This window comes from Aedes albopictus, chromosome 1 (genome assembly GCF_035046485.1).
Source record: "Aedes albopictus strain Foshan chromosome 1, AalbF5, whole genome shotgun sequence".
Classification (NCBI taxonomy): Eukaryota; Metazoa; Arthropoda; class Insecta; order Diptera; family Culicidae; genus Aedes; species Aedes albopictus.
Window position 1 is genome coordinate 174466882 of NC_085136.1, and position 27626 is coordinate 174494507.

At 40.6% G+C, this 27626-nt stretch overlaps 1 protein-coding gene, 1 long non-coding RNA gene and 2 pseudogenes across 2 annotated transcripts; 3 read left to right on the top strand and 1 right to left on the bottom strand.

The window, feature by feature from the left end:
• The first annotated feature begins 1359 nt into the window (after positions 1-1359).
• Positions 1360-6199, top strand: LOC109408193 (uncharacterized). The gene is made up of 3 exons (XR_003894227.2): positions 1360-1831; positions 1898-2151; positions 5680-6199. It is a non-coding gene; the product is annotated as an uncharacterized LOC109408193 (long non-coding RNA).
• A 2835-nt stretch (positions 6200-9034) lies between these two features.
• Positions 9035-10526, bottom strand: LOC109405765 (uncharacterized; annotated as a pseudogene).
• A 958-nt stretch (positions 10527-11484) lies between these two features.
• LOC134289868 (uncharacterized) lies at positions 11485-12045 on the top strand. Its single transcript, XM_062856538.1, has one exon. The coding sequence runs from the start codon at positions 11485-11487 to the stop codon at positions 12043-12045; it is 561 nt and encodes a 186-aa protein (XP_062712522.1).
• Positions 12046-12890: 845 nt separating this feature from the next.
• Positions 12891-20482, top strand: LOC109404194 (uncharacterized; annotated as a pseudogene).
• Positions 20483-27626: the final 7144 nt, after the last annotated feature.

A 27626-nucleotide genomic window follows, 5' to 3' on the forward strand; every position in this document is an offset into this window, starting at 1 on the left:
GTAAGGACGAGTTTAGATCGGGTCCTTTCAATAAGACTGCGCTCAAAGAGATTCCTTGGGCCGTTGCTGCTGCGTCCCAAACTAATCTCAATTTCCCAGGTTTATTTGGATTGTAAACCGGGAATACCGGCAGATACCATTCACGTGCATGACGGATGCTTAGTTCCTTCTCGGTCAGTTTACGAACGTACCCCTTTTCAACATACTCGGCCATTTTCGCGTGCAGTGCTTCTGATAATTTTTCGTCTTTCTTCATTCGTCTTTCCAGGCATTCCCACCTTCTAAGAGCCATTACTTTACTCTCGGGGAGCCTCACGTTTTCGTACTTCCACAAGAGTCCCGACTCAAAGCGTCCATCTCTAAGGCACGTTACTGATTCTAGAATGTTCATGGCGCGTTGATCATCTACTGCAGTGGTCACCAAACTGCGGCCCGCGGGCCGCATGCGGCTCTCGACCAGGTTTTGTGCGGCCCGCGAACTGATTTTGAAATGTATTAGAAAGTGGCCCACTCATAGATTCCATAATGAAAATCAGAAATTTCACTGTATTTTTAAACTTTAATGAGAATGAATATTTTGCCAATGTTATGGATAGTTTTTCTAAAGAAGTAAGTATTTTCAAAAGTTTCACAAGCTGTAAAGGACTACTTTTCGAATTTTGTTCCCAAAATATTCAAAACCACTGTTGTTGGGAACGGTCAAAAAACTGTTGTTGGGAACGGTGTATTTCGCTCAAATAATGAGTTTAGGCTAAATTTCATAGGTTCTCTGCCAAAGAACTCGGGATTGATAATTTGATTGATTTAACAAAAATGAAATTAAAATAATGTTGTTTTTATCGGCGAAAAAATCCTTATATTCCATATTCTTTATATTCGATATACTTTACATTCAGCACTTGTACCTATTAAAGAAACTATTAAAAGAACATCATATTTGTTTTACAAATTCTTTTAAAAGGAAATGGGCCCAAACTTTCGGAATTTCGCTAAAAACTTCAGGGATTGGGCAAGATACTCTTCATTCCCCTATCAATACTTTTGGGAATTCCTCTTAAATATTTATTCAAATCGGCTACAAAAACTTGCACACTTGCAGAAAATCATGTCTGTTAGTTTTTCTTCATTAGCGTCCTGTTGCGATACTATTTCGAAGATTCCTATGTCAAAATAGGAGCATGGATTTTGACAGATTATGACATCGTAGGATCGTTATGGAAATGAAATGGAAATAATGAGAAAAGAGAAAAGAAGGCTAAGAGTTTAGAACGTTAATTAATTGAGTGAATTAGAAAGTTAAATATTCCTGTAGTATAACCAAGAGTATAACCACAGACGAATTTATACAGACGTAAGAGTCCGGTACAAACCATTAAAAAATTTCGGTACCATGTTTTCTTCTTTTTACTTATGCAGAAGTTCACCGAGGGGACTAGTTATTACCATTTTGCGGTAGTTTTTACGCATTGGTTTGCCCCTTTCACAAGATTTTGACACTTTTTCGCCAGCTTCGCCGCGCGCCAAATCTTGTTTTTGTTTATGTATTTTGATAGTAAACATCGGTTACCCACAAAAATAAAACGATGTTCTTCAACTTATCCGGTTAGTCCGCGGTTGCGACCGAAATCCATCGGCAAATAAATTAGGTAATTTGCGCGGCGAACCTCCAGTGGTGGGCAGCGCAGCAACAAAAATTGCACCAGCAGCGGCAAAGCTAAACTGCCGGTTAGTTTTTTTCCCCGTTCCGAGAACCGGACATAAAGTGTATCGCCGGTGGACAAAGGACACGCAGCGAAAGAATCTGCAGCAAACATTTTCGTCGAAAGCGAAAGTAAGTATTAAATAAGTAGTTCTTTTATGTCAGCGTGGATGCGGTTAATAATTATTTTAATTTTAGAAGCGGTGCAAACTGAAATCGGGTGCCGTGCCGTCTGTTAAAATCCCAGTCGGATGTGTATAAGAACAGACCGGGCAATACGTGTTGTATCCCGCAATGTAGTCCACATAAAAGGAAAACAATCATGCACTCCCGGCACGATAGGCGGCAGTCTTGGCGGCAGTGGAAAATTGCTATCGGGATGGAGGACACCGATGATCCGACAGGCCTCCGGATTAGCAGTCGCCATTTCAAAACATCAGACTTCATCAAAGGTAAATTTTGTATCCAAGATCAGCTTTGCTCGTTGTAATTAGTTTTCGATCGGAGCGGATGGGAGGGCAACAAGCATAATTTTTGCAGTCGGATCCAACCACGCATCGCATATAATTTGCATACCTACTTGTTTGGCTCGGTTTGGCTTTTCCGCGACTTGCCTAACTAGCGTTACGTTCGATGGATCATTCAAGAGGTTCTTCTTCTTTCTGGCTTAACGTTCCCACAGGAGCTTGGCCTGCCTCTCTTCAACTTAGTGTTCTTTGAGCACTTCCACAGCTATTAATTTAATTGAAGGGCTTTCTTTGCCTGCCATCGCACGAACTTGTATATTGTGTGGCAAGCACAGTGATACACTATGCCCAGGAGATTTTCCCGACCGGAACGGGAATCGAACCCGCCGTCTCCGGATTGGCGATCCTTAGCTTTATCCATTAAGCTATCTGGAAACTTGAAATCAAGAGGTCTGTGCAATTAAAAAAAAGTGTGTTACTTTCTGTGATTCATACGATTAGCTTCTTCTTCTTCTTCTTGGCCTAACGTCGCAACTAGGGCAAGAACCTGCTTCATAGTTAAGCGTTCCAACACTTTCTTGTTAGTTATTGACTAAGAGCTTTCTTTGCCAATTGGCCATTTGGCCATGAAATTTACTTTACTGAATTACCATGAAAATTGCATTACTTGTCAAGCTTTCTATGGGATGGTTTGTCACAGGAAGGGTGCGTCAAATCCATTGCAACTTTTGGGAGAACCCATCTACAAGGATGTTACAGTATCTTAATCTTAATCTAGGTTTGCTCCAGGAATTTCTCCTATGATTTCTTCAGGAATTCCTCCTAGGATTCCTTCATGAATACCTCCTGGGAATTCCTCATGAATTTTATTGGAAAATGTACTACTTCGCTTGACGGTTGAAACGGAAAAGAAAGATTTTATTTATTCAATGTGTGGCACAATTCAAAAAGTCACTGCTATCAACATGATGGGTTAGGTGGGTTAGGGGTATGTTCGATATGTCGCACTCTAACAAATTTCTATAAGAGTTCCTTTAGGGATTCATTCAAGGGTTCCATGAAGAGTTCCTTTCGAGATTCTTTCTGGAATTTTCCCAAGGATTCCTTAAAGTATCTCTACACAGAAGAGATTTTCCGTATAAAATTTATGTTTCAGACTACATGCGGGCATATGTGCTTCTACCGTTACTGCTGGGTGATCTGGTGCCAACGATCATCGACATCGGACTTTGGGGTTCACATCTTTTGGCCAGCTGCGGCTGCTGAACTGATTCCGAGTGGCGGTGAAGATAATCCAGTCTGCTGTCGAAATGGTTTTTACGGGAGACATCAGATACGGTGCACACTGTTTCCAAAGGCCCAATTTCGTGATCGAAATTGTTTTGGGTATGAAAAATAGATTTTAGAGGTTTGGTGTCTTCGAAGAAGTTGTTTGGTATATCAGAACCCTTCTTTTGGAAGTATCACTAATGTGATTAATCCACCTAAAAGTGAGATAGAAATTTGATTTTTTTCATAAGTGAAGATAGCCTGTTTATGTCTTCAGCAAAGTTGTAGAAAATGTCATTATGAGAAAACTTGCCAAACAAATTTTTGCTCTATCTGCTCAATTTCCAGAGATATGGGCCATTATTTGTGAATGGCCTCTTAAAATCAGTTTTTGGTTGAAACTTTTTCCAGACATTTTTGGGAATTTTCAAATGTTCTACAAAGTGGGGCTGGCTCACCGACACTTCCGGTCCGCTTTAGTGCTTTATGCATCATTGTGGCCAGGTGTTGCTCTAGTTTTTCCAACTGTATTGTAAAGTATGAGCGGTGATCCTTGGCATTATTGTGTAAATTGGGGTAGGTACTCGAAATGTTGATCGATCACCGATTATTGCTGGCAGATGCAGTGGAAAGTTTGTCTTAATACGTATCAATCGTCTCTGACAAACGAGAAAAACTGACCTCACTGATTACCTGTCTCTGAGCCAAATTTGGTAGAGTCTTCAGTCTCCGATTAATCGCTTCATGTTTGATGGAGGTTTTTAATTCGAATGAAGAGAGTAATATTCCGCGTATTATATCACAAATCGAAAGAGGTACGGTACATTACGTGGAGCGGATATACTGAATTGGGTACCAGACCAAGTCCCTGCTGGGTGGCGCTAAATAGGTGAGCCATAGACAATAGAATCGTCAATGTCGTAGGGCATAGTATGTGACTATTGTCGAAACAACACTATTTTTGGTCATTGTCCACTAAGCGTATAACTATGTTAGGGTCAAGATTAGGATGAAATCATTGGTAAAATATAATAACACTTTTTAGTTTGTGTAGTTCGATATTCGCATGGTTAATTATTTTATGAACAATAATTTTATTGACGAATCCGATTTAAAATAATTGAATAGTAATTTTTGTTAAGCCATATTATATTAAAATAATCACTATCATTATCAATGAATGCTATCCGCTCAAGATCTTCGCTACATTGAATTTTAAAGTACTGGAGGCTTTACTTATCAACAAATTAACAACAAACACACTATAACAGTATCTAGAGAATCGTGGAGGGTGAGAAACCTGAACTAGTAGCAGTATTCATATAGATTAACAATTATACTCTACTATTTTCAATCATTGCAACATTATACTAATATGTGCGGGCCGCCCATTTGCGGAGTTGTGCGGCCAATTATTCTCTTTCCATTCCAGAAACGACCGTTTTGAAGCAAGAAGTGTCCCAATGGCCAACACAAACGGGACTTGTCCGAAACACACAAGATAAGTACAACAATTTTATAATCAGGCGCCCAACTCTTTCTACGACTTTGCTAATAGATAATGCAATATGCATACTTCAATATCAATTATTTGTTTGTTTGCGCGTTTATTTATGACACTATTGAAGCATTCGTGTCGCCGCGGAATAGTTTACAATTTATCTTATTTACATTTTTCAATTCACTTTAAAGTATCTAACACTGCTTTTACAATTGTGTATGCAAACTTGTATCTTAATTATGTTCATTATTAATAGTAGTCTGATAAAACAAGTCTAGTGATTTTTTTTTTACCAAGGAATAGAAAGAGTTGGTGTCATAATCAATACAATACTTGAAACTGGAAACTCCTTATTTCCCCCTATGGGTTATAGGGAGGGGCGGGACATTCGAGCCTACTCATCAGTGGAAAGGACTTGATATGCTAATCGGTTTAGCATAGGGCAGATACAAGTCTACTGGTAGACGTATCGCCCAGCGAAACAACGCAGATTGGCCACGGCCGGGGGTGCGTTGATTATAACAGAATATAACAGAATAACAGAATATTATCTTTTGAATGTAATCTTATTTTTTAAAACGGGCGCAAACTGGCGGAGATGTGGGCTTGAAAAATGCCATGGTTTTGAGGGGGTGACCCGAAATTTTTGATCGGGAGTGTGCTTGCTATTAAAAGCAATGTCTTGTTTGCCGTAATTCATTAATCAACGTTCTATTAACAATGCTTTTTTACATTCGTTTCAGCCATTCCTGATAGCCATGGCTGATATTCATCACGCTCCAAGAGCAAATAGGCTACTTGGCAAGCTGGAACTATTGCGCCGTCAATAGATCGCACAATCGTCGCGTCTCAAACGGGGTTGAATTTCGTCAAAATATGTATATTGTTAAACATTTGATACATTAAATTGCGAGGGGAAGGGGCAGTTTCACCAGTAATTGTTAAATATCCGAAAACCCCCCAAACGAATAAAACGTCTTAATACACCGTAAGTAAGGTCTATCAGTATAGCACGTTCAACAGCAAACTAGTCTATCGAACTATAAAAGGTGCGAATTCGCCTTGAAAAATTTGGACGTTACTTCTTTAAGAAGTTGTTCCATAGGTCCAAGAATATTTGATCTTATTAGGCCTTCTTATTATTCCATAGGTCCAAGAATATGTTGTCTTATTTGACCCACCACGGCCTCGCAAATTGCATGGAGATGCAAGAAACATAATTTTGGAACAGTTCACTTCTTCAGTTCCAGAGGTCCAAGGTTTTTTTTTTTTGTAATTAGATTCACTATCACCACGTCCTCCCAAATTAAATGGTTCGTTTAAACTGGTCGCATTTACCAATCCCTTCTGGAGTAGTTCCAGAGGTCCCAGAAGGTTCGTTCTAATTAGGTTCACCACGTCCTCCCAAATTGCATGGAGATGCAAGACACTGTTCGTTTAAACTGGCCACATTTACCAATCCCTTCTGGAGTTGTTCCAGAGATCCAAGAAGGTTTGTTCTAATTAGGTTCACCACATCTTTCCAAATTGCATGGTGATGCAAGACATTGTTTAAACTGGTCACATTTACGAATGCCTTCTGGAGTTGTTCCAGAGATCCAAGAAGGTTTGTTCTAATTAGGTTCACCACATCCTCCCAAATTGCATGGTGATGCAAGACATTGTTTAAACTGGTCACATTTACGAATGCCTTCTGGAGTTGTTCCAGAGATCCAAGAAGGTTTGTTCTAATTAGGTTCACCACGTCCTCCCAAATTGCATGGTGATGCAAGACACTGTTCGTTTAAACTGGCCACATTTACCAATCCCTTCTGGAGTTGTTCCAGAGATCCAAGAAGGTTTGTTCTAATTAGGTTCACCACGTCCTCCAAAATAGCATGGTGATGCAAGACATTGTTTGTTTAAACTGGTCACATTTACCAATCCCTTTTGAAGTTGTTCCAGAGGCCCCAGAAGGTTCGTTCTAATTAGGTTCACCACGTCCTCCCAAATTGCATGGTGATGCAAGACATTGTTTAAACTGGCCACATTTACCAATCCTTCTGGAGTTGTTACAGAGATCCAAGAAGGTTTGTTCTAATTAGGTTCACCACGTCCTCCCAAATTGCATGGTGATGCAAGACACTGTTCGTTTAAACTGGCCACATTTACCAATCCCTTTTGGAGTTGTTCCAGAGGTCCCAGAAGGTTCGTTCTAATTAGGTTCACCACGTCCTCCAAAATAGCATGGTGATGCAAGTCACTGTTCGTTTAAACTGGCCACATTTACGAATCCCTTCTGGAGTTGTTCCAGAGATCCAAGAAGGTTTGTTCTAATTAGGTTCACCACGTCCTCCCAAATTGCATGGTGATGCAAGACATTGTTTGTTTAAACTGGCCACATTTACCAATCCTTCTGGAGTTGTTACAGAGATCCAAGAAGGTTTGTTCTAATTAGGTTCACCACATCCTCCCAAATTGCATGGTGATGCAAGACATTGTTTGTTTAAACTGGTCACATTTACCAATCCCTTTTGGAGTTGTTCCAGAGGTCCCAGAAGGTTCGTTCTAATTAGGTTCACCACATCCTCCAAAATAGCATGGTGATGCAAGACACTGTTCGTTTAAACTGGCCACATTTACGAATCCCTTCTGGAGTTGTTCCAGATATCCAAGAAGGTTTGTTCTAATTAGGTTCACCACGTCCTCCCAAATTGCATGGTGATGCAAGACATTGTTTGTTTAAACTGGTCACATTTACCAATCCTTCTGGAGTTGTTCCAGAGGTCCCAGAATGTTCGTTCTAATTAGGTTCACCACGTCCTCCAAAATAGCATGGTGATGCAAGACACTGTTCGTTTAAACTGGCCACATTTACGAATCCCTTCTGTAGTTGTTCCAGAGATCCAAGAAGGTTTGTTCTAATTAGGTTCACCACGTCCTCCCAAATTGCATGGTGATGCAAGACATTGTTTGTTTAAACTGGCCACATTTACCAATCCTTCTGGAGTTGTTACAGAGATCCAAGAAGGTTTGTTCTAATTAGGTTCACCACATCCTCCCAAATTGCATGGTGATGCAAGACATTGTTTGTTTAAACTGGTCACATTTACCAATCCCTTTTGGAGTTGTTCCAGAGGTCCCAGAAGGTTCGTTCTAATTAGATTCACCACATCCTCCAAAATAGCATGGTGATGCAAGACACTGTTCGTTTAAACTGGCCACATTTACCAATCCCTTCTGGAGTTGTTCCAGAGATCCAAGAAGGTTTGTTCTAATTAGGTTCACCACGTCCTCCCAAATTGCATGGTGATGCAAGACACTGTTCGTTTAAACTGGCCACATTTACCAATCCCTTCAGGAGTTGTTCCAGAGATCCAAGAAGGTTTGTTCTAATTAGGTTCACCACGTCCTCCAAAATAGCATGGTGATGCAAGACATTGTTTGTTTAAACTGGTCACATTTACCAATCCCTTTTGAAGTTGTTCCAGAGGTCCCAGAAGGTTCGTTATAATTAGGTTCACCACGTCCTCCCAAATTGCATGGTGATGCAAGACATTGTTTAAACTGGCCACATTTACCAATCCTTCTGGAGTTGTTACAGAGATCCAAGAAGGTTTGTTCTAATTAGGTTCACCACGTCCTCCCAAATTGCATGGTGATGCAAGACACTGTTCGTTTAAACTGGCCACATTTACCAATCCCTTCTGAAGTTGTTCCAGAGATCCAAGAAGGTTTGTTCTAATTAGGTTCACCACATCCTCCCAAATTGCATGGTGATGCAAGACATTGTTTGTTTAAACTGGCCACATTTACCAATCCTTCTGGAGTTGTTCCAGAGGTCCCAGAATGTTCGTTCTAATTAGGTTCACCACGTCCTCCAAAATAGCATGATGATGCAAGACACTGTTCGTTTAAACTGGCCACATTTACGAATCCCTTCTGGAGTTGTTCCAGAGATCCAAGAAGGTTTGTTCTAATTAGGTTCACTACGTCCTCCCAAATTGCATGGTGATGCAAGACATTGTTTGTTTAAACTGGCCACATTTACCAATCCTTCTGGAGTTGTTACAGAGATCCAAGAAGGTTTGTTCTAATTAGGTTCACCACATCCTCCCAAATTGCATGGTGATGCAAGACATTGTTTGTTTAAACTGGTCACATTTAGCAATCCCTTTTGGAGTTTTTCTATTTTATTGTCGAAGATTCACCCCGTACCACAGGTCAAGGCGTTTGCGAGCAAGCGCCAAGAATGGAGATGTGCAATACAGCACGCTACTTCCGCCATTATGTTTATCGCAAGAAAAAAACAGCGGAAGTAAAAGGGAAAATCACGTTTATTTGCTTTTGTGCTTATAAAATAATATTTTCAATATTTTACTTTCGACCCGGCGCACCACCATGGGTGATGAGGACTGAAATTGAGTAATATCGTTTAGCACAACCGGTTGACATAATGTCCATTTGTACACTTGGTAAAGGGAGTAGAATCCTAACAAAATTTATATCGAGGACATTTGATCGCACAACAAAATCATATCTAATCCATACTGAAACTGTAATTCAAAAACTGCATAGTTTGCTCCCAAAACTAGTTTACATTTAGCACTTCTATCGGCGCATTTCTCAATAAACTCATCGAAATCCTGCCGGTAGACCGCAGGGTCGGTTCTTTGGGCGCCTCGAACCGCTCCGCCGACGAGTAGATGTAGCTGGTTTTGCTCCAAGTTCACAGGATCCGGCTGCCAAAAGCTGCTTCTAGATTCACTTAGAACCGGTCAGCACACTTCTCACGAAGAACGGCCCCCGGGGAATGTAGAACCGCGAAGTTTCCCCGTCGAAACGCTCCAAATTGCTTTCGAGCACTTTGGTGGCGTCGATCAGCTCGTGGATCGAGACATTGTTGAAGAAGCCATCTAGTTTCATCATCGAAAATTAAGTCTTGCGCCGGACCGGGACCGGCCGAAAAGAGGAAGCATTTTGATGGACCAGCGGTCGATCATTGCTTTGGCGTACTAGATCCTGGAAGCGGAAACACGGAAATTTTATGGGAAAATGTAAATTTCTTGTAGACAGATAATCGGAGAAATACCTAATAAGGTAGGTATTGAACTTGCCCTGGGATGGTGGCTTACCTCGGCAGAACCTTCCTCCAATTTCCCCGTATAAAACCCTCTGCGGCGATAGAATCACTTGGATGTTCTTGATTTGCGTCCAACCGGATTTGTCCTGATCATAGCAGGTATAACACATTGCCGTTGCTCAGAAACACCGTCCGAATGCGTTTACCTTGATCGGTCGTTACATGCACCTGCATAAAGAACCAATCGTTTGATTTTCCGAATGAATTATTCAGCGTTCGTTCCGAACTCCACGCTGGCCTGGCGCACATATCGCGAATCCATCCGTCGGCGAGACGTTTTTTGTAACAACTTTCAGTGACGCCACAGCGTCCATGCACCGATCGTTCGATCCGGATTGTCGATTGAAGAAAGAAGCCTCCATAATCGTTGTCGTTGAAGCCCTTTAGTCCCTGGATGGATCTGTCGGCGGGCCAAGTCCTCGTTGGAATTACGATTGAAATTGAAAAAAATGTATGCTTTTCATCGTCTTCAGGAATAGAAATACACTAGAACTCCAATGGCGCTGTAGTCACTTTTCCAGTTTAATTTTATTCATAACTTTAATTGTAATAATTGATTGTTTACAAATGTCCACCTTGAAGACAATCATTTGTTTTGGTAAACAAAATTTATTTGACACTTCTAGTACCGCTGCAGACGCTGTAAGGGCGCGGCAAACTAGATGTTAGTCTCACGAACAATCGCGACATTGGACTTCTGTGGCTAGTTATTCTAATTCTTCAGGAAACCAGGTGGATAATGTCATGATCGCAGTGCTTGTTCTTCAACAGAATCTGATTGCAAGCAGCGACTCCCTATTCAACCAATTTTGACAAAGTAGATAGCGCTCCGAGATGGCCAGCCGACTAAAAGCTGGCTTTACAATAGACACTTTCCAAAGGATTTGGTCAGGTCAAACACCTACAAATAAAAATTATTTTGAACGATTGCAGCGAGGATTGAAGTTAGGTAAATTCTCCGGAACGAAATTATTACCTTCATATTAGCGTTCCCTCCTGCTCGGATCACTGCCACTGCCAGCAGCACCACAAGTACAGCTGCTTCGAGATAATCTCCTGAGTTGTTATTCACGAAGAACTCTCCGTCGCACATGATCAGATGCGCTCCTAGCCGGTTCGTTTGCGCCTTCACGTACTTCACGAATACCGGATCGAAAATGTACCCGTCGTCGTTCACCCCGTCCGTTGAAGGGATCGACGAAGCTTTCCGGAGGTTCTATTTTTACAGTTTTTCGGGATTTTACCCCGACCGGCTTGATTTTTGGGGGAGCAAAAAGCAGAACACTTTCAATATATAAACCCGAACCCAAAGAAGACCCAGGCCATCATCTTCAGTAAAACTGGGACGGTTGTACCGAGGACGGATATTGTTTTTAGCGGAGAAACTGTACCTCTGTCCGAAAAAGTCGTCAATCTTGGCATCGTAATGGACAGTAATATGACCTGGACCCAACAAGTCAACAGCGTGACACAGAAGGCGTTCAACATCTTGAGAACATTCCGTCGGTTCTCGCCGGTTCTCTCCATTGCTACACGACGGAAGCTTGTCCAGGCTGTGATCATGCCGGTTTTCACCTATGGGGACATAGTGTACCATCCCGGACTCTCTCAAGCACTGAAAAAACAGCTTCACCGATGTTTCAAATCTGCGGTGCGGTTCGTTTATGGTCTTCGACGCCGGGAAACATCAGCCACGGTTAGGAACAGTATTCTCGGGCATGATTTGCCCACTAACTACCATATTCGAACTTGCTGCTTCATGCGACAGGGGTACGACGGCAGCCTCCCGGAATACATCCAGGACCATCTGGTGCGTGGACAGCAGCAACGAACCAGGACGTTTGTTGTTCCAAGACACACGACAACGACCAAGAAAAGTGTGTTGATTGCCGGAGTTTCACTCTGGAATAGACTACCACTAGACGTAAAGCAGAAGCCAACCATCACAGCCTTCAAAAATGCAGTCAGAAGCTCAGACCGATACTAGATGCAGCTGTATTCTAAATATTGATTAGTCTTTTTCCTTAATTTCACTTCAAATTTGTTTATGTTACTTTTGATTCTAGTTTGTTAGTTTTATTTTGCTCCTCAACAATGTTTCCTATGCCAGAATCCTTGACCTCATGTAAAGTAACAACTAAAAGGTTATCGTTTACAATAAAACAACAAATTACAAATTAAAAAAATTAAATTACAAATAAACAAGCAAGCCGCTTGACAGTTCGCTCAGTGACAAGTCGCATGACAGTTCGCTCAGTTTTCGCCCGTTCAAGGGGTTCACCAAAGCGCAATTACACACTACAAGAGGGGCTTGCGAAAGTAGGTGCGACCGAAAAAAACGATTACTGCTCCGTCTGTATCTTCGTTTGTGGTATAACCGTACAGATTATTAGAAAATATTCAAGTAAGTCCGTATCAATTTACATACTGCGGAAAGTGTATAAATTTATTATTCAATTACTACAGCGCACACCATAGATCCGGCAAAGCCGATGCCAATAGTTGTTTGCATAGAGAGTGAGGGAAGAGATAGAGGTCGCACTGAAAAATTGTAAGATTGTGAATCTATGTTGAAATTAGTTGAAATTAATAAACCTTTTTTAGCTTTAGCGTATCCATCAAACGACGGTTTTGATTCGGCTCAAAGAAGTTCAGCTTATCCGACCCTCGGCCCTACCCTACGCAACACTAAAGAATTTTTCATTGAATCAAACTTGCTGGACAATATCTAGTGAGATGGAAGTCCAATGTGAAAAATGCAAGTCACCAGTTCTCTTATCAATTTGCCTAACGTGTGCAATCTGTGAGAATCATTACCACGCTGAGTGTGTGATGGCTGACAATTCGACACCTAACCAGAATTGGGAGTGCAATGATTGTTCGTCATCAGCACCACATTCTTCAGTCATTCGTAAACTCCAAAGACTGCAAGAAGAAATAACTCTGGAGAGGGATGCCACCGCGAAGAGATTCGATGTTCTGCAGCGGCAGCTCAACACACTGAAGGCACAAATCGAGAAACCACCACAACATGTCCACCCGAGTCGATCTGCACCGGTGTGCGAGGTACACAAATCAACTGATGATGAGAGCAATAGCGGTAGCAGTAGTATCGTTGAATCGGGATTGCAAAAAATGTTTGCTCGCCAAGTTATTCCTTCCGATCTGCCAATATTCACCGGTAAGCCTGAAGATTGGCCCATCTTCATTAGCTGCTATAGAACCTCTACAAAGGCATGTGGATTCACGGACGTAGAAAATCTTATAAGATTACAAAGATGTCTACGTGGTCCCGCCCGTCAGGCTGTTTGTAGTAAACTGCTACTACCAGACTGTGTGAGCCAAGTCATCAATACTCTGGAGTTGCTCTACGGAAGACCAGAGCTGTTGATTTCCTCTCTCATCTCTCAAATTCATGACACACCAGCACCGGGGAATGACGATCTTAACTCTTTGGTTGTGTACGGTCTAGCTGTTCAAAATTTATCCGATCATATGATCGCTGCTGGATTACATTCACATTTGAACAACCCATGCCTACTTCAAGAAATGGTAAACAAACTACCAACACATTTGAAGCTGCGATGGGCTGGTCATAAACAAGAACGCAACGACATAACTATTGCAACGTTCAGCGATTTTATGTCTGAGTTGGTTACAGCCGCAAGTCAGGTCACATCCACGATCACTCTGGATCAAAATAAACACCGAGATGAGCACAACGACGACAGCAGTGATGAAGTCGAATCTACTCGATCGTCGCCTCACACTAGTCGAAGAGAAAAGCGTAAACGATGTTACGTATGTGGTGATTGCAACCATCGGGTTCCGAATTGTGCGAGAATCTCTTCAATGCAGGTAAACGAACGTTGGGAGCTCATCAATGAACTAAAGATGTGTCCCTGTTGTTTGAATCGTCACTTGCCGTGGCCGTGTAAAACGATCAAAAGTTGTGGTATCAACGGATGCCAAATGAAACACCATCCGATGCTGCATTCTGTTGATGATACTCCATCGACAAGCGGCTGTACAGTTGACCTGGGTACTAGTACACCTACTTTGATGAAGTATATCCCAATTACATTACACGGAAAAGCTAAAAGTATTGAAACGATCGCCTTCATCGACGAAGGATCATCGAGTACCATGCTGGAAAGTAAGCTTGCCGAAGAGCTTGGAATCGAAGGAGATGCAGATAAACTGCGCCTCAAATGGATTGATGGTTCGGTGAAGACAATTATGACCACAACTACAACAGTGGGGATTTCCGGAGAGAGTAGTTCAAATCCATTTATGCTGAGAGATGTGCACACCGTCAGTCATCTTGATCTGCCTGTGCAAAAATTAGATGCATCGTTTAGGAAAGTAGATCATCTGAGAGATATACCCTACCTTGCATACCAAAAGGCAAAGCCAAGGCTGTTGATAGGATTGTCCAATGCACACTTAGTAGCTCCATCGATAGTTTGCGTAGGAATGCCTAAAGAACCCATAGCCTTTAAATGCGCTTTAGGTTGGTGCGTTTATGGTAGGACAGGAACGAAATGATCGCCTAGATTTTGTAAAACATTCATTAAATGATTGTGTTACGGGGGGGAGAATGTTGCGATACTATTTCGAAGATTCCTATGTCAAAATAGGAGCATGGATTTTGACAGATTATGACATCGTAGGATCGTTATGGAAATGAAATGGAAATAATGAGAAAAGAGAAAAGAAGGCTAAGAGTTTAGAACGTTAATTAATTGAGTGAATTAGAAAGTTAAATATTCCTGTAGTATAACCAAGAGTATAACCGTACAGATTATTAGAAAATATTCAAGTAAGTCCGTATCAATTTACATACTGCGGAAAGTGTATAAATTTATTATTCAATTACTACAGCGCACACCATAGATCCGGCAAAGCCGATGCCAATAGTTGTTTGCATAGAGAGTGAGGGAAGAGATAGAGGTCGCACTGAAAAATTGTAAGATTGTGAATCTATGTTGAAATTAGTTGAAATTAATAAACCTTTTTTAGCTTTAGCGTATCCATCAAACGACGGTTTTGATTCGGCTCAAAGAAGTTCAGCTTATCCGACCCTCGGCCCTACCCTACGCAACACGTCCTATAAAGAAAACCTTTTGAAAAATCATCATGGATTTCCAAAAAGTAATTCCAGGCAGTTTTTCGGAATTTCTTCCGAAAACCCTGAAATCGCTACAAATCATTCTGAAATTTCTCAATATCCACGAAAAGTCCCAAAAAATCTCATAGTTCTAAGGTTTTTTTTTTAAATAAAGGGTTGGAAATACTTTTCAGTAAATCCCTAAGCTACAGTTAGAAACTCCATTTGCTCAATATTATTAATACCAAGAAATAGAAAACTTAAATATTGCGGTGCTGATAACCCTGTTTTCAATTCCATATGATTTTAAGGATTTTTCCTATAGTGAAATTAAATCTCCTGATTACTTTTTTGCTCTTGTTCAATATTTTCAAAAAATCAAACAAACTAAATTTTGTGTTGAATCTTGAAATTTTTTAAAAATAAACTATTGAATGACTTGCGGCCCGCAGTCTCTTTTCAAAATTCAATTTTGGCCCGCAAAGACAGTTAGGCCACAGACGAATTTATACAGACGTAAGAGTGCGGTACAAACCACCTAAAATTTTCGGTACCATGTTTTCTTCTTTTTCCTTGAGCAGAAGTTGACCGAGGGAGCTAGTGATTACCATTTTTCAGCAGTTTTTTACGCATTGGTTTACCCCTCTCACAAGGTTTTGACAGTTTTTCGCCGGATTCGCCGCCGCACCAAAACTTGTTTTGTTTACTACACAAGCTCAAAGAAAACAACATTTCGATGATTTTTTTTATATTTACCGACGATTTGATCCGAAGATACGGTTCTGGGGCAATGCATTCCAACAGGATAATGACTCCTTCGTGTTGGCACTGGATGTGCCCTCAAGGGCCAGCAAGTACATTCCGCAGATCATGGAGTATACATCTAGAGGATCATTGAGGCTCACTTGTGAAGCAAACGGTTCGGTAAGTTAGTGATTATGGTTTTGAATAAACATTGATAACATTTCTAGACCAACATTTGAAAAGGGCGGAAGAGCCAAAATGTAAACAAATTACTTTTCAGCATAATTTGATCAAACAACTCATAAACATATGATTTTTCCTGACGTTAGCTCAAAAATAAGTTTCCACTTCTGGAAAACAATAATTTAAATAAAGGCGGATTTCCACATCTGATTTTGATCGCTTCATTTGGTTGTTCCGCCACTGATCTTGCGCCTTTGAAAAAAAAGCACAAAAATGCACAAAATGGTTAACACTGTTGAATAAACAGTCGAGAACAGCATCTTGCAATTCATATTTATCAAATTTACACAAATCTTTTACTCCCACTTTTGATTAAAGTCGCCCCAAACTACTTACACCGTTATTGAAAAGCCTTCGTCATTACGTCGTGCTTCGGCGCCCATCAAAATGTCTGAGTGGAAATCCGCCGTGCACTTATTGCTCTTGTTGCGCACGGGTGGTTGTTACGCCCAAGATCAAATCGTGCGTTTTTCATCGTAAAATTCAATGAAGTCGCTGACTGGCTGCAATAAGTGGCGATAATATGGCTTCAATGTCTATTCAGGATATATTTGGATGATATGCAGCTGGTAAAGCTTCAGTGATAAAAATGTTAGCGAATGGTCTCAAATTTATTGACCGGCATAGGTTGCAGCAGGTAGATTCAGCAAAAGGTGATATTGGGAACCACGCCCGTGCACAGAAAAGGCGACAAGGGAGAGGTTTTACCCAATTTTAGCAAAGGGTGAAGGAGGCCTTGTGTATCGGCAATGGGAGGAGTTTAACCCCCAAAACCACTCCCTTGTGCACGGGCTTGTTGGGAACATAATATGCTGCCTGCGCTTCCCCATCGGTACTGTAGCAATATTTTTTTTTTTTTTCAACGCGCATTATGGACAATGGCAGGGACAACTCCCTCCTTTGCTGTAAAGAGTTGTTGCTCATAGATAAGAGCTAGAATATAGATTTCAGTCGAAATTTGATTTCCATTGCATTTTACTCATTGTTTTTTACCACTCATCGTAGGCAACGTCAAGAGAAAATTTTCTTCCTCCTCCATTGTCCAATGTCAGATAAACTTCAATTAGTTACTTTTAGTTAAGAAAGCTTCAAAATCAATTTATTGCAGTGGATTAGGTTCACAATCTATTCCATTCCACTAATTTCGATACAAATTTTTTTCGGGCGTAACAACAAAAGCGATCGATTCTAGGTAATATTGACCAGGCGTAATTCCAGCGCTGGCGACCAAGCGGCGTAGCATGTCGGGCGTAATGACCAATGAGTTTTTATTTGGGCGTAATTTTCATTTCATTCATTTTCTTCAAGGAAAAACGCTTGTTTGTACTTTTTGGCATAAAATCACCAGGAGGATAGTGTTTTCTTTTAAAATAACGAAAAAGATTGAAGGCACACGCACAAAGTGTTAAATAGGAATTAGTTTTAGATTGTGAAACTTTGCAAGCGTTTTTCTCGATTCTAACATTTTGGATATCCGCCCTTTTCACATGTTGGTCTAGATTTATTCTACTCAAACGGGAATATCTTTGTTGCAGGTTAATTTAGTTGTAGCCGGATTCAACAAATGCGAAAAGCTACGCTTAGCTGGTGCCGGAAGCTTACGGAGATGCCAAGGCGACGGAAAAGCAGCACCTAGGACGTGAGTCTTGGGGAGGAATACGCTTCACAGGAACTGCTGGAAACGGGGATGTAAGTAGATCTACATTGGTAAAGTACGGATGTAATCGAGGGGATGGCACTCGCAGGATGATTCCAATAATCGCCAAGCTTATTCTCTCATTCTCTACTCACGCATTCTTTTCATCCCAATTCATTCATTCATCATGCCATCAGAGTTGACAGTGAAGTGCATGTCAGCCGTGTCGTGTCCGTGTCAGTCCTAGACGGATTTTTGGCGGAAGCAGTCGACGAAAGCAAATAAAGTAAGTACATTTAGTAACTACAAGAACAAAATTAATATACCCTCTTTGTGTCCCAACAGATTCATCAACCAAGCTTTGTCATGGTGGTTTGGACACGAAGGTGATCGGCCAAAAGTAGACCCCCAACAAGATCCAGCAACTTTCGCGATTGTCTTATCAAGATTAGCCAGATGAATTCGCAGGCAACGACGTGGTTGTCCAGGTGACCGGCGAGCGTATCACGCAAACCTTCATGTTCGCCGCCCATTCGCCGAATAAGCAACATGTCCATAATGATATCTTCCTCTATCAGGACATTTACTCCGACGACGAGCTCAATGAGAATAATAGTTCTGCAGTCGGGCAGGCAAACGCTGTTGCTTCTGCTGGTGGCGTAGCTCCGGATGTGGGCAGACTGAGCGGTGCCCCAACAATCTCGCAGCTGCTGTGCTGTACTACCCCGCGGTAGTTTTGAGTGGCTGCTCCGACCGGAATCATTCCCAGCTATGGTCAACCCCAGCAGGCTGAACAATCGCAGCAACCAGAGCAACAACAACTAAATGGAGTTCATGGTTATCTGATGGAAACCGTTCCGACTCAAACGTTCCAAACATCGCTACCGGTATGCCAACTGCGGTCCTACATGTCACCCAGCAACAACATGTGCTCCAACCTCAGCAGTCAGCCTCTCTACAAACTATTCAGCAGTCCCAGCAAATGCAACAACCCTCCACCATTCCGCAACAGACTGTTTCCCAGCAACCTCATACAACACCAATCGCTGAACAGGAACCTATTTCAAGCTCTTTGTCTGTGACGAACTGAACTGCCTCCATGAACGATCCTACTCCAGTGGAAGCTAGCGATTTCCATGAACGAAAGGCCTTAGCAGCAACCGCTATCTAACCGAAAATATACGCCAACCTGGTCAAATCCGGAGGTTTTTGCGATAGTACCGCACAGCTCAGCTTCGCTTTCGTTTCATCCTATCATCACCACCCAATCCCACCACTAGTCGCAAGGATACGATACAGCAACGTGACAGCCGGGCGTCCTTTCATGATGTCCCCTTCGCCGTCTTCGCTGCAAAGCTCCAGTTCCAACAACGGCGGATCCATCAATACCGTATCTTCTACAGGTGGTGGGCTTGGTGGCAAGTACGATTGTTTCCAACAGCAAGCAGCAACATGAGTCAGGGACATATGCCACAGCGGATGCAAAACCAACAGCACCGATCCGGGACAATGGTGATCCAAGCAGTGGGGGTAGACAGAGCTCACCCAAACCACAGCATAGCCGACCAAGCTATCAGATGAGCTACAACAGTGACGGCGAAGGTATGTAAGAATTATGCAGATTTTTTTTGATTGTTCTCATTTGAAAATAATAATAGGGTCTAGGACTATTTGGGCAGAGGAACCTATTTTGGACACTTGCTGCCATAACTCAGTCAATTTTCAACCGATTGACTTGTTTTTTGGGACACGGTCAGATACGTACAAGGTACAGTATCTAGCCATGATTGAAAATTCAAGTAAATCGAATTGAAGTTGAATGAATTATAGTAGCAAGTGCCCAAAATATGTCCCCCTACTCAAATGGTCCCAGACCCTAGTTCGTTCAAAACTTCCTTTCAAACGAACAAACGAAACGAATTATAAAAAAGTTACTATACCTAATTCCCTTGGGGGAGCTAGCTTACCTACAGTGTCGGACGAAATAGTAGTTTTGTTCGACATTGTATTCTTCCGGCCATCACATCGTGATGTGACACCTGGTGCTGAAAGGGCACTGATTATCTGACAATCCAATTTGCCCGGATTGTGTTTCTCAGAAGATTACTCCAAATAATATTCCGTCAAAGTATCACAAAAGAGTTTAGTTGACAATTTGCATTATTGACGGTTTGGAGTTATTTAACTCCTGAGCTGTGGATACACGGCCAAGTTCCCTTAGCAAGGTGCCAAACTGGTAAGCTTGGATTTGGTTTATTGTGTATTGTCAAGCGTTGTAGTAAACTAATATTTAGAATAATAGTAGTGTAGTTAATCAATAATTAGAATAATAATTGAATAAATATACATACGTCTCAAATATTTCCTTTTTATCAGACTCCATCCTGTCCAACGTGACCTTATCCGACTATAAATAATCACACTGTTGTCTATTCACACGATTGATTTTGCCTTTCCTCCAGCATAAATTTAGGCACTGTCGCATGACCTAATAACAGTGGACTATAAAAGTAGTGCTGGAGGAACTGACATGGCCAGTCTCTACTACATTGGCGTAGCTGGCTTTTTATTTTTTCTCGCTCACTCTCCTAAGCGGACGCGAGTGGGAGAGGGATGAAAGAGGGGGCACAGACCCCCTCTTGCATCCCGCTCTTTCTCGTGTTTGTTTGGGAGGGTGGGTGAGAAGAAGGAGGAGGCTAGCAAGGCTAGCAATAATATTTGCTGTATTCTAGTTGCACATATGTACATATTGATTTTATACGTGATAACATGTTTGCTTTTGACTGTTTTAAATCCGATCATTTTCAAATAAATTCTAATATGCTTCAAATGCTCATAAGGCCGGAACAAATCTCATTTTCTTCTTTTGTCACTTTGCTCGTTGACTCGTCAAGGGGGGGGGGGGGGGGGGGGATGATAAATAATAAATGTATTTGATGAAAAATTACCCACACAATTAGGCAAAATCATCAAACTTACCGGATTTGTTAAGAAATTTTCTCGGAGACTCTAATTTCACTTAAAAAATTTTAAATGTCTTGAATAATTTATTTATGTTCCCCCTCAAAATGTCGAATTCCGACCCAAATTTTCCGAGGGGGCGGTGACATAAGAGAAAATCGAAATTTGTGTCAGCCTAATTATTCTAATTAATGTTTTCTGTCATTATAAATTATAAAATCGCCCACGCGTGATCAATAAGACGCATTGTTGACGTCAATGCGTCTCGACTCGACATTTTGGACGATTACTAACTGAACAGATATTTATACGTTAGTATTGTTAGTATGACATGTTTTGTCTCTCTCTCTCTCTCTCTCTTCTTGGCGTTACGTCCTCACTGGGACAAAGCCTGCTTCTCAGCTTAGTGTTCAATGAGCACTTCCACAGTTTTTAACTGAGAGCTTCCTCTGCCAATGACCATTTTGCATGTGTATATCGTGTGGCAGGCACGAAGATACTCTATGCCCAAGGAAGTCAAGGAAATTTCCTTTACGAAAAGATCCTGGACCGACCGGGAATCGAACCCGTCACCCTCAGCATGGTCATGCTGAATACCCGTGCGTTTACCGCCTCGGCTATATGGGCCCTGGACATGTTTTGTACAGGTAGGATTGATAGGACAATTTGATGATATTGCGGTGCATTACCAGGATCTAGGAGTAAAACGTGTTTGATGTAATAGTTCATCAGTTTTGAAGTTAGTGTATTATCAGTTGAGGTCAATGAGTCGGTCAACAATAAATGGCGCCTAATCATATTGGTCAGCAATTCCCAACATAATGAAAATAACATTTTGACATAACACTTTAATAAAGTAGAGACTACAATAATTCGTTTGACAAGACAAATCGTAAAACACTAAAGCAACCTAAATTTGGAAACTACGGCAAATAACTGACAAATTGGCGAGAACTTAGTCAGTTAGGTCACCTTACTACAAAAACAAGACCTGACAAGACCCTGCTACAAAATCAAATCTTCTCGTTTTCTACCGTATCCTTCCGGGTCAATTTGCAGCAGTATCTTCTTGGATGCCACCTCATCCGTACACGTCTGATAAATTGCTTCAGAAGGATTACGTTCTTTCCTATCCAAGGCCTAGTTTAGCCCACAGATAACAGACGTTTATGCTTATATTGGCAATGTGTGTAAAAATGCTCAGCAGCCATTTTGTATGTAACGAGCAGCTGAGACTCATGTGGCAATCATTTAGAGATGGCGCAGTGCTCGATAGTCAGTGATCGCTTTCAAGATTGCATGCACTACGCAATTTTACACTCAAGATTGTATTCAGTCTTGAATGAAACTGGTACTTTGAACTATTCTTGCATTCAAGTTCGATGTAATGTCGCAAGTTGAGTAGATGGCGGTAGTGAGCCAACGTATATCGTTTTGAACATTTACACAGGATTCTGCGAAAAATTTGTACTAGCATAAACATCTGTTATCTGTGTTTAGCCTTTTCTCTGAAGCAACGCCTTATTGGTGATTCCGTAAAGACGAAGGGTTTGACGACCATGGGATGTTGTTAAGTGGGTCAAAAGAGTAGTTCTAGCTTCTTTTTTTATTTTTTTTTGTAGAAGACGGTCCTTAGCCCTACACTTCTGTCCGGGTGTCCGTTGAGCAGATCCGCCCATGGTTCAAAGGAAAAAAGGACTAGTTTATCCTCGAGTTTATCACAAAGTTTTCACTTATAGAAGTCGTCATGTTTACCCGTTAATTAATTTTTAAACCCGTTCTAGGTACTTCCATCGACCATTGTTTGCCAGCAGCCCTATCTGGAGGATCCTTGCCGATTCGATGTCAATGCCTTGTACATAAATACATATATCTAAATAAAAATACTTAGGTGGGTGGGGCGTTTCAGTGGTCTCTATAATCCATTCGAAAAGTCTCCAGGATTCTGAACGAGACAACCTATACATCTAAGGGTTCTACAATAGTGATCTGAATTTGTTGCTAAGAAGTGTTACCATGTTCTCTCAGAATGCGACGCAGAACGCTTGAAACTTATGGAGTTATTCCAGTGGTCCTTGAAACAGTCTTCCACTAGATTTTTATTTGACTCAGAAGGTTCACCACTTCCTCCCAAATTGCATGGTGATGCAAGACATCATGCTTCACTCAAAGAAGCTTTGTTCAAGCTAGGTTCACCACGTCTTCCTAAAATGCATGCAAGATATCATGCTTCACTCAAAAAAGCTTTGTTCTAATTTGGTTCACCAAGTCCTCCTCAAATGCATGGTGATGCAAGACAATTTTTTATTTTATTTTTATTTGACTCAGAAGGTTCACCACTTCCTTCCAAATTGCATGGTGATGCAAGACATCATGCTTCACTCAAAGAAGCTTTGTTCTAATTTGGTTCACCAAGTCCTCCTAAAATGCATGGTGATGCAAGACATCATGCTTCACTCAAAGAAGGTTTGTTCTGGTTAGGTTCCCCACGTCCTCATAAACTGCGTGGTGATGCAAGACATCATGCTTCACTCAAAGAAGCTTTGTTCTAATTTGGTTCATCATGTCCTCCTAAAATGCATGGTGATGCAAGACATCATGCTCCACTCAAAGAAGATTTGTTCTAGATAGGTTCACCAAGTCCTCCTAAAATGCATGGTGATGCAAAACATCATGCTTCACTCAAAGAAGCTTTGTTCTAATTTGGTTCACCAAGTCCTCCTAAAATGCATGGTGATGCAAAACATCATGCTTCACTCAAAGAAGCTTTGTTCTAATTTGGTTCATCATGTCCTCCTAAAATGCATGGTGATGCAAGACATTTTTTTTATTTTTTTATTTTATTTGACTCAGACTTCCTCCCAAATTGCATGGTGATGCAAGACATCATGCTTCACTCAAAAAAGCTTTGTTCTAGCTAGGTTCACCAAGTCCTCCTAAAATGCATGATGATTAGGGTGGCCCACACTTATATGAAAGACAAAAATTTCGAAAAATGCCAAGTCTTACCTCCTCAATCAGTTGTTTTTGACTCCCAAAAGCTACGTTCAAAATTTGAGCAAAATTGGTTGAGCCTAAGGGGGCGCTCAAAACGCTTGAAGTTTGTATGGGAAAACTTGGCCAAATGTATGCAGAAATTTGAAGTTTTCGAATTTTGCCGCTAGGTGGCGCTGTAAGCGTTCAATAATCAAACCCTTTGGTATTATTGTAGGTGACTATATGCCAAATAAGTTTGTCGAAGACCGCGAAGTGATCCGATGGCTGTGAAAGAAGTTATACCCCAGGCAAAGTGAGGCAAAGTATTGAGATTTCATTATTGATATTATTCCTTTACATGTATTGGAAAAATAATAATTAAGTTTATCCTCACTTTTCCTAGGGTATAACTTTTTCCACAGACGTTGGATCACTTTGCGGTCTTCGACAAAATTGTTTGGCATATAGTCACCTACAATAATACCAAAGGGTTTGATAATTGAACGCTTACAGCGCCACCTAGCGGCAAAATTCGAAAACTTAAAATTTCTGCATACATTTGGCCAAGTTTTCCCATACAAACTTCAAGCGTTTTGAGCGCCCCCTTAGGCTCAACCGATTTTGCTCAAATTTTGAACGTAGCTTCTGGGAGTCAAAAACAACTGATTGAGGAGGTAAGACTTGGCATTTTTCGAAATTTTTGTTTTTCATATAAGTGTGGGCCACCTTAATGGTGATGCAAGACATCATGCTCCACTCAAATAAGCTTCGCTCTAGCTAGGTTCACCAAGACCTCCTAAAATGTATGGTGATGCAAGACAATTTTTTATTTTATTTTCATTTGACTCAGAAGGTTCACCACTTCCTCCCAAATTGCATGGTGATGCAAGACATCATGCTTCACTCAAAGAAGCTTTGTTCTAATTTGGTTCATCATGTCCTCCTAAAATGCATGGTGATGCAAGACATCATGCTCCACTCAAAGAAGATTTGTTCTAGCTAGGTTCACCAAGTCCTCCTAAAATGCATGATGATGCAAGACATTTTTTTATTTTATTTTTATTTAACTCAGAAGGTTCACCACTCTCTCTCTCTTCTTGGCGTAACGTCCTCATTGGGACAAAGCCTGCTTCTCAGCTTTGGTTCATCATGTCCTCCTAAAATGCATGGTGATGCAATACATCATGCTCCACTCAAAGAAGCTTCGCTCTAGCTAGGTTCACCAAGTCCTCCTAAAATGCATGGTGATGCAATACATCATGCTCCACTCAAAGAAGCTTCGCTCTAGCTAGGTTCACCAAGTCCTCCGAAAATGTATGGTGATGCAGGACTTCACTCAAAGAAGCTTTGTTCTAGTTAGGTTCACCAAGTCCCCCTAAAATGCATGGTGATGCAAGACATCCACGTTGGAAACAGTTCACTTCTGCAGCTTCATCCGGTCCTCCAGAATCGCATGGTGATATCTAAATAAAAATACTTAGGTGGGTGGGGCGTTTCTGTGGTCTCTATAATCCATCCAAAAATTCTCCAGGATTCTGAACGAGACAACCTAGATGTATTGGAACCTACAATACAAGCCTAACATTACCAAACACCGTATGTAGGGTGGGGCGGGGCAAGATGGGTCACCTAAGGACGGATCATCATAACTTTGTAAATACAAATCGTATTGGTTTGTATTCGTCCGCTACTCTTCAATACACTAGTTAGCAATGCTAAAAGTCGATAAAAAGTTCATTTAATACAAAATATGATGTTAAACAAGCAGTCTCAAAAAGTGACCGATTTTGCGATGTGAAAAAAGTGCGGGGCAAGATGGGTCACCTTTTAAATAATTTACATTTTCTCAATGAAAAACGGCAATATATAAGATTTGTACCGTATTCATACAGGGTGTTAGGTTCCTGAGTGCAAACTTTTTAAAGGGTGATAGAGGACCATAAATGGAGAAAAAAATTGTTCTACGCATATGGTCAAATCTCAATCGTTACGTAGTTATTGAACTTCCCATGTTTATGACTCTTATTGCCCTAACTGGCAATAACTTGAAAATGGTCAAACTTATCGAAGGTTTTTTACCCTTATTCGAAAGATTATTGAATTTTCTAACAAATGGCATCTTTGAATCAATTGGTTTAGTTAAAAAACTAAGTTTTCTAGAGCAAAATAGCTCAAAATAGTGAATTTTTAATGGTTTTTGTCAATTATCTTTGAAACATGCGTAATAAATTAAAATTTCTTCTTTAGCAAAGTTGTGGCTCCTGTTACACTCTACAATTTGTTTTTTGACACCAAACTTCTATCTCTTATCGTTTTGTTGCAATTTCGATTTTAACATCGCATTTCAGATCATAAATTTGCAACTGTCATGGATAGCACTTTTTTGCGCATTGTGGCGCACATTTAAATCAAAATTGCCAGAAAACGATAAGAGCTAGAAGTTTGGTGTCAAAGAACGAATCGTAGAGTGTAACAGGGGCCACAACTTTGCCAAAGAAAGAATTTTAATTTATTACGCATGTTTCAAAAATAATTGACAAAAACCAATAAAAATTCACTATTTTTAGCTATTTTGCTCTAGAAAACTTAGTTATTTAACTCAACCAATCGATTTAAAGATGCCATTTGTTAGAAACTTCAATAATCTTTCGAATAAGGGTAAAAAAACTTCGATAAGTTTGACCATTTTCAAGTTATTGTCAGTTAAGGCAAAAAGAGTCATAAACATGGGAAGTTCAATAACTACGTAACGGTTGAGATTTGACCATATGCGTAGAACATTTTTTTTTCTCCATTTATGGTCCTCTATCGCCCTTTAAAAAGTTTGCACTCAGGAACCTAACACCCTGTATATGCTCCATATCCATAGGGGTAGGCGGGGCATTATGGACACCCGGGGCAGAATGGACACCCTCAATATTTTGAAATATGCGAACTTTTTTGAACTTTCAATGAATGGAGAATATAGTCCATTTATCTAAAACGTAGTTTCAGGAAAGAAACATTCGAAATTAAAATTATACTTGATTTTACACGAAAAAGTTGCGTCCTCCGTTTTTTGTTCATGGAAATTATAATTTTCACACCATCTAAAATAAGATTTAGTGATTAATTTATTGCAGGCCGATTAAAGCCTGATATTTCTAGAACACATGCAAGTAGTTTTGCTGTATCTACATGCTTGACATGTTTATATTTTCTTCTTTATCATATCAAAAATCAAGTTTGAAAATATCTTCTGCTGCCGGGGCAAAATGGACACTCACCTTTTTGAAAGAAGCGGCAAGGGAAAAATATAACCTAAATCACAAACCAACCAAATTCTTCGATTTCAGTATATTTTCGTTTAAATGTTCACTATAGTTAGCATAGGGTGAAAGAAATTGGTCAAAAAACGACAGCAGTGGAAAATAGTTGTTCTAGGCACAGCTGTACATGCCGACAAAAACGAAGCTTTATCCGAAACACCCTGAATTTAAACTAACTGAACAAAAATGAACTACTTCGGCGTATTATTAATCCATAATAGTTGTTTTGTAATGAAATGACTCTATAGGTGTAAATAATGTACGAAATTCGTGAAAGTCTCATGGTGTCCATATTGCCCCATGGGGGTGTCCATTCTGCCCCGTATGCTTGAAGACGGTCATGAAAAACTAACATTTTTCATAACATTTTTTGAAGTGGATAAATCATTTTTCTTCGTGAGCATTCTTATGCAATAGATGCTAAATAGACTTTAAAAGGATACATGTATAAAAAAACTCAACTTTTTTGACATCTTGCCAGGTAAAGTTGGCAAAAACCTTAGGGTGTCCATTAGAGTGGGTCAACGTTGTATGGAGAAACTTTAAATTTGATTGTATCATCCCGGAACAAAGCTTTTTCAATCTATATT